The sequence below is a fragment of the Coenobita brevimanus genome, chromosome 65, assembly GCF_032717465.1.
Source record: "Coenobita brevimanus isolate Jiangsu-jjx chromosome 65, ASM3271746v2, whole genome shotgun sequence".
Taxonomy (NCBI): Eukaryota; Metazoa; Arthropoda; class Malacostraca; order Decapoda; family Coenobitidae; genus Coenobita; species Coenobita brevimanus.
Genome location: NC_137018.1, coordinates 45,735,056 through 45,748,038, shown reverse-complemented (window position 1 = coordinate 45,748,038; position 12,983 = coordinate 45,735,056). Strand labels below are relative to the sequence as shown.

Sequence of the window (12,983 nt, the reverse complement as noted above, 5' to 3'; positions counted from 1 at the left end):
CCAGTCAGAGATACGAGCCAAGTCAGACATTAAGTGTGCAATAGCCTCATCCCTTGTTTGTTGAAGTAACAGCTGAGATGGACGTTGCAGGAACCGAATGGAAAGGTGAAAGGTGGAATCATCAGTGTATGAGTGGACAGAGTTAGATGTACAGCTTAGAGGGTCATTGATGAATAAAAGGAAGAGAGTTGGTGATAGGACAGAGCCCTGAGGAACACCACTGTTGATAGATCTAGGAGAAGAATGATGGCCGTCTACAACAGCAGCTATAGACCGACCAGAAAGGAAACTAGTGATGAAGGCACAGATAGAAGGATAGAAACCGTAGGAGGGCAGTTTGGAAATTAAAGATTTATGCCAGACTCGATTGAAAGCCTTTGAGATGTCAAGTGCAAAGGCAAAGCTTTCGCCAAGGTCCCAAAAGGAGGATGACCGGGAGTCTGAAAGGTAGGTGAGAAGATCGCCAGTGGAGCATCCCTGATGGAACCCATACTGACGATCAGAAAGAAGGTTGTAATAAGAAAGATGCTTTAAAATTTTTCTATCAAGAATTGACTCAAAAACTTTTGAGATACTGGTTGTTAAAGCAATTAGACGATAGTTAGAGGGTTGGGAATGGTCATCCATCTTTGGGACTGGCTGAATGAGAGCAAACTTCCAGCAAGAAGCAAAGGTACAAATTGATAGACAAAGACGAAAGAGTTTGCCTAGGCAGGGTGTAAGCACAGATTCACAGTTCTTGAGAACAACAGGAGGGACTCCATGAAGCCCATATGTCTTGTTAGTATTGAGGCCAGTGATGGCAGAAAATACATCAGCTGAAGAAATTTTAATGTTAGCCATGAGGAAGTCAGAGGGGGGAAGTGATGGAGGAACAATACCGGAATTGTGTAAGGTGAGCAAAGAGATCTGCTTTATCAGTAGAAGAAATAGCTACAGTGCCATCAGAGTAGAAAAGAGGTGGGAATGATGATGAGGTAAAGTTGTTAGAAAGGTTTTTGGCAAGGTGCCAGAAGGAGCGGGAAGAATTCGAGTTGGGGAGTTGAGAGCATTTAGTATGGATAAAATTATTTTTAGCAGAGCGAAGAACAGACTTAGCACAATTCTGGGCAGAAACGTAAAGATGATGAGATTCAGGGGTGGGTTGGCTCCGGTACCTTTTATAGGCCCTCTTCTTGTTGCTGACAGCATTAAAACAAGTGTGATTAAACCAAGGCTTTCTTGCATTAGTCAGAGGATATGGGAAGGGAATGTATGCTTCATGCCCTAGAGAATAACCTCCGTAATGTGCAAGGCACACCCAGATGGCTCCCGGCCATGGAGCAATAATCATTCCAGGGAAAATCATAGAATTACTGCCTGAAGGCCTCCCAAACTGCAGCTCCAAAGTGCCACAATCATTGTTTCTGTGGAGGGTCCACAGGCCGTACCGGAGCAATAGGACAGGTTGAGGTGATAAGGTTGTGATCGGAGGAGCCCAACAGAGAGAAAAGATTAATAGTGTAAGCAGAAGGATTAGTTGTAAGGAAAAGGTTAAGTATGTTGGAGCTCTCTCCAAGGCAGTCAGGGATACAGGTAGGGTGCTGTACAATCTGCTCTAGGTCATTAAGGATAGAAAAGATGTAGGCTTGTTCACCAGGTGGATCAGTGAAAGGAGAGGAGAGCCAAAGGTGGTAGTGAACATTGAAATCTCCTGGAATGGAGATTTCAGAGAAAGGAGAAATGGATAGAATGTGTTCCATTGTAGAAGTAAGATAGTCAAAGAATTTTTGATAGTCTGTAAAATTAGGAGATAAGTAAACATCACAGATATACTTAGAGAATGACAGGAAAGCCAAAGCCAAAGCCAGAGTGTAGAGAATTCAGAAAATCGAGTTCAGGAACACGAGAGCAGGATAAGTCGTTGCGTATATATACACAACTGCCACCTTTGGCTTTGAAATGAGTATATAGAGAAAGTAGGAGGATACAGAAAAGGGTATGCTGTCAGTTACCTCGGACAGTTGAGTCTCGGTTAAAGAAAGAAGGTGAGGTTTAGAGGAAGAGAGGTGGCGCTTAACTTAGCGAAACTTAGAGGAAAGGCCGCGTATGTTGCAGAAATGAAGAAGAAGAGTGTTGGCCAGTGGTTCCAGGCAGCTTGGGTCATCATCGGGAGAGGGGCAGAAGGTGGGGGCGTTTATAACCCCCCCCCCCCCCCCCCCCCGGACTCCAAGGCCACTTGTTGAGATGCCATGATTTCTTTAAATTTTGGAAAAAGAAGTGTGGTGTGTAGTGTACATGTAGTTTGGTGTTGATATTTAGAGAAACTGGTATTGGAGAGCATGCTGGCCTACTCTCTGTATTACTGAAACACTGAAAATGTTCAGCAAAGGGGGACGGTCGGGACCTAGTCCCGAGGGCTGATGACTCAGGAGCTTCAGCTCTCCTTGTTATTAGCTTTCCATCTACCTTGGGAGTACTGCCTTGTTTGACTGGTGCTACAGTCTACTCCTCTGTCTGTTTTTTGGCAATCTTGTTCAGATTATGGGAGGTCTCTAATGATAGAGTTAATCTTTGCCAAATAGCTCTTTACCTTAACCCCCCAACCACCGGGGAGTGGCATATGCCGTGTCGTTTCATATGGACAGTGGTTGCCGGGTGGAGGGTACAGCCGCATTCGTCTTCCCGCCACCATTTGAACTGGTCGCCATTTCATATTGGTACCCAGGGGTGGGGAGGGACCCCCTGCACCTTGTTCATGTATGGTTCAGTCTGTGCCATGACTTGCTCAGGTGTGGAGTGATGTCTTCTGAAACATCCTTGTCCGATTTGGCCCCCCCCCCCCACCCACCCCATCCTTCAGGCAGCCCCCTTGTATCATCCATCCCTGCCAAGCTTCTGGTGGTGGATGCAAAGAGAGGGCTAAGTTTTAGTGCAATAGGGCATGCTCTAGATGAAACTGTGTCCAGTTTATCTGACAGTGGTCAAACTTTGTCTGGAAAGGGGGAAAGTTATTCCCTTAGAGAGTGAAGTGTCACGTGCTCCGTCCCCTTCCCACTCTGACACGTTGGAAAAGGCCCTCACAGTGCTTCAGGAGGTAGGACTGGCTTATGGCAGGGATACCTTCACCTCTGCGGAAGAGGTGGATGACCCTTGAGCAATGAAAAATGAAGGAAATGGTGGTGAGAGTGACGGGCATGAAGTCCATGAATGCCACTGCTGGGTCTCACCACCACACTTGTGACAAGTGTGGTGCAGTCTCTCCCTGCCACGACCCTTATCACCGCAGTCAAGCATTTCAAGGGCCATTTCTCCACAACCTGGCCTTTCATATGTGGGGAGAGGGCAAACTATGGCTGCACTTGGTCTGTGTGGCCAGCCTGGCCAGCCAGCATCTCCCCAGGGAGTCCCTTAACCCCTTAAATGCGGCCGTGTACAGTCGTTCCCCCCCGAGTGGCGGGGGTGTATCGCGGTCTGAGTACCTGGAGGAAAATATTTGCCAAAAATCAGAGATTAACCCTAGAACATTATACTTGGTATGGCAGATAGTACTTACATTCAGCTTTCTCCAGAGACAGGTGTTGAGCATTCGTGGACTACCCAAGGACTTGTGGAGACTTGCAAAGTTGGGTAACCAAATCTTCACTTTCACGCCTCCAGCAACCCGGTTTCTCCTCTACCACAGCCTCATTCTGTCACAGTAAACTTTATACTACAATGTAAAGATAGTTAGGAATCCGTATTTGTACAATAAGCACTGAAAATAAGGCTAAAATCAACAGAGCGTACGGCCAACATGCAGTGCGGCGGCGGTCTTCCCGTCACTCAACAAACATTTCCATTTTCACAGCTAAAAACATGTATACTACATTATTTTCAATCATATTACTTCCCAAAAGATCACCGCGGCGCGCTTTTTATTCTGCCTTACGCCTGTCACTTTATTCTCGTTCCTGTCGGCCGCTTGCACTGACTCGGAAGAGCTAGAACTCGCCATAATGTCACTTTGAAAGCCTGCGGTAAACTGACGCTAAACAGGGGCAAACCGTGCAAAAAAAAGCTAGTGTTACAACTGGGGAAACAAGCGTTTCCTATTAGCATAAACTGCTTGTGAGAGGAGAGCGTAGATTTACAGTTCTGAGGACTCAGAGCGCTGCCATGTATCCCAGCCAGGCTGGCAGGGGCCGTGGTGGTGGTGGTGGTGGGGGGGGGGACGAGGGAAAAACGCTATACTTGGCAACAACGGAGGTCAGTAATACAAAGGTCAAGTGTGCTAAAAGTAGCTAAAGGGTGGTGGTACTGATAGACAATACCAGCTGGAGCCTGCCTGCCCGCGGTTATTCAAAATTTACTAGAATCGCAAACGCGACGCTCCGCCGTTATGTCCTTTTCGCCGAGCGTCGCAAACGCGACGATCCGCGTTTAAAGGGTTAATCAGGTGTCATCACCCACCTTCCTCTCTCCCTCCTGCTTTTTTTTTGACTACGTCCGTGAACAAGCGTGTGAGTGATTGTAAATAGTGGATAAGTACAGTATGTGCATTTTTTTTTTATCATAAGTGATAATGAATTTGGAAAGGTAATATGTACAGCAAAGATTGTGAATGTATTGAGTCACTCTAGCAAAACTGGAAGAAAACCTAGTATGTACACTTAGAAAATTACTTTCTTGGATTGAACATCTTCATTTTTCTTGCTCTTGAAATTAGTTTGGAAGATGCACCGTAATTGTGATATGAAGAGCAAATATTATACTGTAGGATTTTGCCAGTACCATGTTTACAAATTGGTGCCAGAAAAATGCCATGATTAGGGAAAGCATTTTTTGCGTGACATTATCCATTCATCCATCATCCAATCATACTTTGCCCTATGGGGAGCGTAGGAGCCTGGGGCTAAGCGGATTGGTCCTGACATTTAAGATGAGAGTGACCAGCCTCACTCATCTCTGAGTGGCATTACGTGAGCAATAAACCCTAACCACCCCTTGGATATAAACCTTCACCTGCTCAATCCGATTGGAGCACCTTAATTACCCACTAAACTACCAGGTGCCATAATTTGGTTATATGGTTACCACCTAACATAGTAAATGGTTTCCTGGTTTCCAGGAAATCATTTGGCTTGTCAGTGTATCACCTGCAGGTAGAGGGAAGAGGAATGAATGAAGGAAAGAAAGACAGAAGAGGGAGTGTAAAGTCACCTGTAGGCAGAAGGACGAGGAAAGAATGAAGTAATGAAAGACAGAAGAGGATGGAAGGAAAGAAGGATGGAGGAGAGGAAAGGGCAGACACCTGAGAGCAGCACTACATGGAATGAGTGGTGCCGCCACCCCAGGACTTTTATCCATTTCTCCCATTTGAAGCTCCTATCACTGCTTTTTTTTAGCTGGAATAATAAGATTATTTATTAAATCACCATGAGTAATGTAAAAATCACAGTAAAGGAGATAAAGAGGTGTTTGGTGTGATGATTGTTCCGAGGCTTGCGCATGGAGGCTACTGCGTCCTACCCCTTGACCCCTCACTGGCCTCGTCCCCACTCCTACCTCTCGCACCAGGGTCACCCACTTCGTCAACACTTCATCAAACCCCACAAAGTCAAAATCTTCAGGCAAGTCCCCAATGTCATCAATGTTTTCGTCTACTGAATCCCTCTCTGTTGTTCTTTCTCAGCTGGTCATCTTGAAAGAGAGTTAGTGATGAGTGATTGATGGCGGATATTTACTTGGCCGTAATACTGTTTCAGGTATTTTCTTGAAATTTGATTTACAAGTCCAATCATAAGTCATTAATTCTGATGGCTGCTCTCTCTCCGTCTCAGCAGACTTGAGTTGTGGCAGGAATGCAGACCAAGCATGTGTAACAGTTGCCAGTGTTGTATTATTCCAGGCTTTGACGAAGAAATTTACGGCCTGTCGAATGTTATATTTCTTCCAGAATGCAACAACAGTTATTTTGGTGGAGGTTGCAGGTATGCCAGATGGAGCAGGTGAGTCAGGTGAGGCTGTGGAGGTGAAGGGGGAGGCAGCTGGTGAATCAGATGGAGCAGTGGAGGTGGAGGGGATGGCGGCGGGCGGGACAGGAGAGGTGGCGAGGGGAGGATCCTCCATCTCCCCCTCGCTGCTGCTCACATTTCAGCAATTTCCTTCATCTCGTCTTGTTTGTCTGTTTGATTCTTCATCTTGTTGTGGACATATTTGTAGTATAACAACTTGGCATTTGCAAAATAACCATTATTCAAGTGAATCCTAACATTATTATAGAAACTGGGTATCTATTCTAACTCACCGTAATTGGTGAAAATGTTATAGTCAGAGTTATTATTGGCGAGATCCTACAGTAAGTGTTGTAGAGCATAAGTAGTAAAGTATTATCACCATCCCAGAAAAAAGTGCAGAAAAGCATAAATAGAAGTACGCTACTGTACAAGCGTTTACCTAATAGTCGAGAATAATGCATGCACGCTGCAGAAAAGTTATAATGGAAAGTGCATCATCGCTAGTCTTCTCTCAAAGTGAATATAAAGAAAGTTTGCAGACTGTCATTGGAAAGAAAATATTTATTTTTTCACCCTTTATTGTATTTGCGTCAGTTCCCCCACACACCTACGAGGCATTGTCACTCTGTTATGGTCGGAAAACCAGTGACGAGCCACATGTGCAGTGTGATCATTCGTACCTTTGGTGGTGAGTATGGAAAGTTGAGGAAATGAGTGAGAAAATAAGAGTACGTTTGCAAGAAAGGCTGGCCATTGTTACAAGTGTACCAGTCTGACAGCCTGGTCAGTGCTACCAAAGCTAGCCAGGTGCTTGGCTTCCACAGCGGAAGTTGGAGCTGAGAGCTGCTGCACGAACACAGCCCGAGGCCGCAAGAAACCACCTCTCTTCTCGTTCCTGCTCATCAATGGGGCAGCCTGCAGACCTGGGGATGGTTTCATTCACAGGACGAAGAGTTGGTGAGTAATATGGTTTTTAATTTGTATCGCAAACTGCTATACCTTTCCTGATATGGTGGTCTGAAAATAGACTTTTCAAGAAAATGCCCGTAGTGAGAATGTGTCGGCCTCAAAACAATGTCGGCACTGAGGGGTTGAGCCCAGTCTGCTCATCATAGCTTCATCTGTTTGTCTGTGAACTTGTTCATGTTTATCCCCATAGGGACAGATAACAGAAGTAGGTTAAGGTTTGTTTATTAAGGGTCACAAATGTTAGGTTTATGAATGTGTATATTAATTTTGTTTGTGTAATGTGAACTGTAATTAAAGTGGAGTTTAGTGATGGCTGTGTGAAAATAGGTGACTCAGAGTCACATTGCGATGTGCTGGGAAATGAAACGAAATTGGTAAATAATACTTCACTGCAGTACCAATAATGGAAAAGAGATATATGTCTTTGGGTAAGTTTTTATCATCATCATCATCTAATCCTGTGTTGCCTGATGAGGGGCATAGGAACCAGGGGCTAGGCATGTTGGTCCTGACATTTAAGATGAGAGTGACCAACCTCACTTATACCTGAGTGGCATTACATGAGCAGCACACCCCAACCACCCCTTGACTATAAACTGACACAGGCTTAATCCAGTTGGAGTGCTATAATTACCCACTTAACCACTAGGTGCCATAGTTTGGTTATATGCTTACCACCCAGCTTAGTTAACCCTTTAAACGCGGATCGTCGCATTTGCGACGCTCGGCGAAAAGGACATAACGGCGGAGCGTCGCGTTTGCGATTCTAGTAAATTTTGAATAACCGCGGGCAGGCAGGCTCCAGCTGGTATTATCTATCAGTACCACCACCCTTTAGCTACAATTAGCATACTTTACCTTTGTATTACTGACCTCCGTTGTTGCCAAGTATCGCGTTTTTTTCCCCCCTCCCCCCCCCACCACGGCCCAGCCAGCCTGGCTGTGATACATGGCAGCGCTCTGAGTGCTCAGAACTGTAAATCTGCGCTCTCCTCTCACAAGCAGTTTATGCTAATAGGAAACGCTTGTTTCCCCAGTTGTAACACTAGCTTTTTTTTGCACGGTTTGCCCCTGTTTAGCGTCAGTTTACCGCAGGCTTTCAAAGTGACATTATGGCGAGTTCTAGCTCTTCCGAGTCAGTGCAAGCGGCCGACAGGAACGAGAATAAAGTGACGGGTGTAAGGCAGAATAAAAAGCGTGCCGCGGTGATCTTTTGGGAAGTAATATGATTGAAAATAATGTAGTATACATGTTTTTAGCTGTGAAAATGGAAATGTTTGTTGAGTGATGGGAAGACCGCCGCCACGCTGCATGTCAGCCGTACGCTCTGTTGATTTTAGCCTTATTTTCAGTGCTTATTGTACAAATACGGATTCCAAACTGCCTTTACGTTGTAGTATAAAGTTTACTGTGACAGAATGAGGCTGTGGTAGAGGGGAAACCGGGTTGCTGGAGGTGTGAAAGTGAAGATTTGGTTACCCAACTTTGCAAGTCTCCACAAGTCCTTGGGTAGTCCATGAAGGCTCAACACCTGTCTCTGGAGAAAGCTGAATGTAAGTACTATCTGCCATACCAAGTATAATGTTGTAGGGTTAATCTCTGATTTTTGGCTAATATTTTCCTACAGGTACTCAGACCGCGATACAACCCCGCCACTCGGGGGGGGGGGGTCGACTGGTCACGGCCGCGTTTAAGGGGTTAATGGTTTCCTGTATGTAAGTTTTAAATTAGTATTTCTTGAGTTTCAAAATTTCAAACAAAGACTCTCGTATCATAAGTGGTGTTTGCTAGCTTCTCCAGTCTCAAAAGGCCAAATGGTACCATAATGTGGAAAGGAAGTTAACTTTCCACCCCATAAGGTTTTCAAGTGCTGCATAATTCATATGTTATTAATAAAAAAATAATGAATTTGTCAAAGAAAGATAGGGGTTCAGTTGAAATAAGAACTGAGCATATCAAGAGCAAGAAGCATGTAAAGAGGCTAGTGAAGAGGAAAAAGGAGGAGGTAAATGATGATCTGGGAAGAAAAATGAATGCGAACTACTCTGAAAATGGGAAGTTATTCTGGAAAGAGTTGTGGAAATGTAGAAGTGAAAGCAGAAAGAAATGTGATGGTGTGAGGGATGCAGGTGGTAGGTTACTAACCCATGGAGATGAAGTAAGGACTAGATGGAAAGAATATTTTGAAAGCATGATGAATGGGAATAGAGAGAGCAGAGCAGCTGTAAACATGATTGGTTTTGGGGGTGTGCAGAGGAGGAATGCAGTGCTAGGAGACGTGACACTTGCACAGGTGAAGAGCACTGTGAAATGGCTAAAAAATGGGAAGGCAGCTGGGGTTGATGAGGTGTATGCAGAGATGCTTAAGTGTAGTGGAGAGAGTGGAATGAAGTGCTTGTTGGAGATACGTAAGAAGGCATGGGCGAGTGAAACTGCCTGCAGAGTGGGAAAAGGGTGTGATTGTACCCCTGTACAAAGGTATAGGTGAGCGAAGTGAGTGCAAGAAGTATCGTGGCACAAGTTTATTGAGTGTGGTAGGGAAAGTATATGGAAGAATTATGATAAAGTAAGAGAGATATCAGAAGTCCTAGTGAGTGATGAACAGGGTGGCTTTAGGAGTGGCAGAGGATGTGTGGATCAAGTATTTGTAGTGAGACAGGTAGCAGAGTAGGCTTGTGAGAAGGACCATAAGGTGTTTATGGCATTCATGGATCTGGAAAAAGCATACGACAAAGTAGACAGAGAAGGATTGTGGAAAGTTTTGCGCATGTATGGTGTAGATGGTAAACTGTTAGGTGCTTTCAAGAGTTTTTATGATGGTAGCTAAGCATCTAAGAGAGTGGTTCACGATTGGTGTGGGCATGCGACAAGGTTTTGTGATGTCCACTTGGTTGTTCAATATATATATGGATGAGGTGATGAGAGAAGTAAAAACACAAGTAATGGAGAGAGGGATGGCACTGGTAATGAATCGTGGTATATGAAATATCTCAAATTTGTTGTATGCTGATGATGCAGTACTGCTTGCAAGTACCAGACAAGAAGTTGGTAGGCTAGTGCAGAGTTTTGCTGGTGTCTGTGAGCGTCGTGCCTTGAGAGTAAACGTAGAGAAGAGTAAAGTGATGGTTATTGAGAGAGACGGTGACTCCCATTGTGATGTGACAGTGAATGGAGAGAAACTGGAATTGGTGAGAGAGTTCAAATACTTGGGTACAGTGATCGAAAAGAGAGGAAAATGTGCAAAAGAAGTTGAAAGTAGAGTGACACAATGAAGAAAAGTGGCTGGTGCAATGAAGGCCTTGATAAGAAACAGAGGCTTGAGTGTTGCAGCTGCACGAGGCTTACATGAGGGAGTGTTAGTGCCAACGCTAACATATTGGTGTGAGACTCTGGTGTGGCATGAAAATTAAAAGTCAAGAGCAAGAGCAGTGGAGTTGGGACTGCTGAGGAATGTATGTGGAGTACAGAGGGTGGATAGGATATGAAATAATGTGATTCATGAAAGGTGTGGAGTGAGGAAGTCGGTGGACACTAGAATCGAAGAGAGTGTCCTGAGATGGTATGGTCATGTGGAAAGACTGGATAACAATAGAGTGGTAAAAAAGGTATACCTGAGCGAATTTGAAGGAGGGAGGAGGCAAGGTAGACCAAGGAGAATGTGGAGAGATATAGTGGATGAGTGTGTGGGGAAGAGAGGTTTAGAAGTCGGTGAGGCTAGGGAACTGACGAGATTGACCTGGCTGGGTGAATTTTGTGAGGAGAAGTTCGTGATTATGGATTTTGGCACCCCTTGTGAGCATGGCAGCGTCCGGATTGACTCAGTTGAATACGCGGTGTGAAGCTGCAGAATGTGGTGAATGTTTTTGGTGTATGTGGTAGAGCCAGGATTCCGGGGGCTTGAGTGATAAGTGAATGGAAGTGTGGCCTACTGTATTTTGATTGGGCAAGTTTTTGCTGTCTGGACATTGCTACTCCTCACCCTGCCCTTGGGGGGGAAAGGAGGTCCGGATGATGATGATGTCAAAGAAAGAGTTAAATAGCACAGTCCTTTATCTTTGCAGGCTTCATGACCGTAAGATCTGTGTGCTTGGAATGTGCACACTATTGCAGCTGGGACCTGAACGTCTGACTGTTTTGCAAGAGTGCCACAAAGAGATTCTCCCAGCCATGCTCATGCTCTTTCAGGGTCTGAAGAGGGCATATGCAGGTTAGTTTTGTATCCATGTTACTGTATGCATCATGTTTGAAGAATGACCCCCAGCACGAAGACCAGCTGTCATACATATTTATTTCCTACTTTTTGAAGACCACTCTATCTTGATGCACCACCCTCCTTTGTTATACTCCTTATTTTGCTCTCTGCCTAAAAATGCCTTTTCAAATTGCCTTGCCCAGATGTACTCTCTTAATTTTGTGCTGGGTTTTTATTTGACCAAACCACATGAAAGGAGGTTAAGTTTAATATGTACCAAACTAATGTACACAAACAAAACTTAGCCAATATTAGTTATACAGTAAGATTCCTTTAATGCATTCCATGCTGAGTCATTATATATACAGTAATTCCTTTTAGACTTGGATGCCCAAGTCCCAGACATTTTGGGCTTGATTTATTATATGTATATGCAGTGACGAACAGCTGTGTTTTGGCATGTAGTTCCGGCAATATCCACAAGAGCGCCCCTACATCCTCCCCACTTCCCGCCTACATACTGTCGTCGCCATGGCTGCACACGTGCTCGCTTTTGTGATGGACAGTGAATAACTTTTTTTTTTTTTTTTTTTTTATTTTTTTTTTAATGCGAGGAAGAAGGAACCAAAGGCCATGAGCCCGCAGTAACAGTTCCCTCCAAGAGAAAAACAAAATACAATAGAGAGCCAAATTCAAGATCTGATCATTCTGAGATGCCTGGACACACTGCGTTTGAAAGACTGTAGATCATAGGAAGCAGGAAATACAGACAGAGGGAGACAGTTCCAGAGCTGACCTGTTGCATAAATGAAAGACTGGGAGTAACGGTTAACTCTTGCATTAGAGAGTTGGACAGAAAAGGGATGAGAGTTTGCTGCCAGACGGGTGCTACGCGCCCGTCGTAGAGGTGGAGGAATGAAAGCAGACAGTTCAGAGGAGCAGTGACCATTAAAGTAGCGATAGAAAAGAGATAAAGATGCAACAGTGCGGCGAAGAGACAGGTTGAAGGGAGTCAGTAAGAGGAGGAGAGTTAATGAGACGAAAAGCCTTTGACTCCACCCTATTGAGAAGAGCTGTATGTGGGGAGCCTCCCCACACATGAGAGTTGTACTCCACACAGGGGCGGATAAAACCCCTGTATAGAGTCAACAATTGTGCAGGGGTAAAGAAAGAGCGGAGTCGGCTTAGCACACCCAGTCTCTTGGAAGCAGATTTTACAAGAGATGTAATATGATTTTTCCAAGATAAGTCCCGAGTAAATGAAACCCCAAGCATGTTCAAGGATGATGCAGGATTAAGCTGAATATTGTTAAACATTAGTGGGTATACCTGTGGAAGATTTTGTCGGGTTGATAGGTGTAAGAACTGAGTCTTAGATGCATTAAAGACAACCATATTATTTTTACCCCAGTCAGAGATACGAGCCAGGTCAGACATTAGGTGTGCCGTAGCCTCATCCCTTGTTTCTTGAAGTAACTGTTGAGATGGGCGTTGCGGGAACCGAATGGAAAGGTGAAGGGTGGAGTCATCAGCGTATGAGTGGATAGGGTTAGATGTACAACTTAGAAGATCATTGATGAATAAAAGGAAGAGAGTTGGTGATAGGACAGAGCCCTGAGGAACACCACTGTTGATAGATCTAGGAGAAGAACGATGGCCGTCTACAACAGCGGCTATAGAACGGCCAGAAAGGAAACTAGCGATGAAGGCACAGATAGAAGGATAGAAACCGTAGGAGGGCAGTTTGGAAATTAAAGATTTATGCCAGACTCGATCGAAAGCCTTTGAGATGTCAAGTGCAATGGCAAAGCTTTCGCCAAAGTCCCGAAAGGAGGATGACCAGG

At 44.8% G+C, this 12,983-nt stretch overlaps 1 protein-coding gene across 1 annotated transcript in view; it reads left to right on the top strand.

Moving 5' to 3' along the window:
* The window catches only part of msk (importin-7 msk), a 161,003-nt gene that overhangs the window by 99,816 nt on the left and 48,204 nt on the right, over positions 1-12,983 (top strand). Inside the window, exon 17 of the mRNA XM_080276609.1 lies at positions 11,009-11,154. Within this exon, the coding sequence (XP_080132735.1) occupies positions 11,009-11,154 (146 nt within the window). The remainder of the gene's footprint in view (positions 1-11,008; positions 11,155-12,983) is intronic.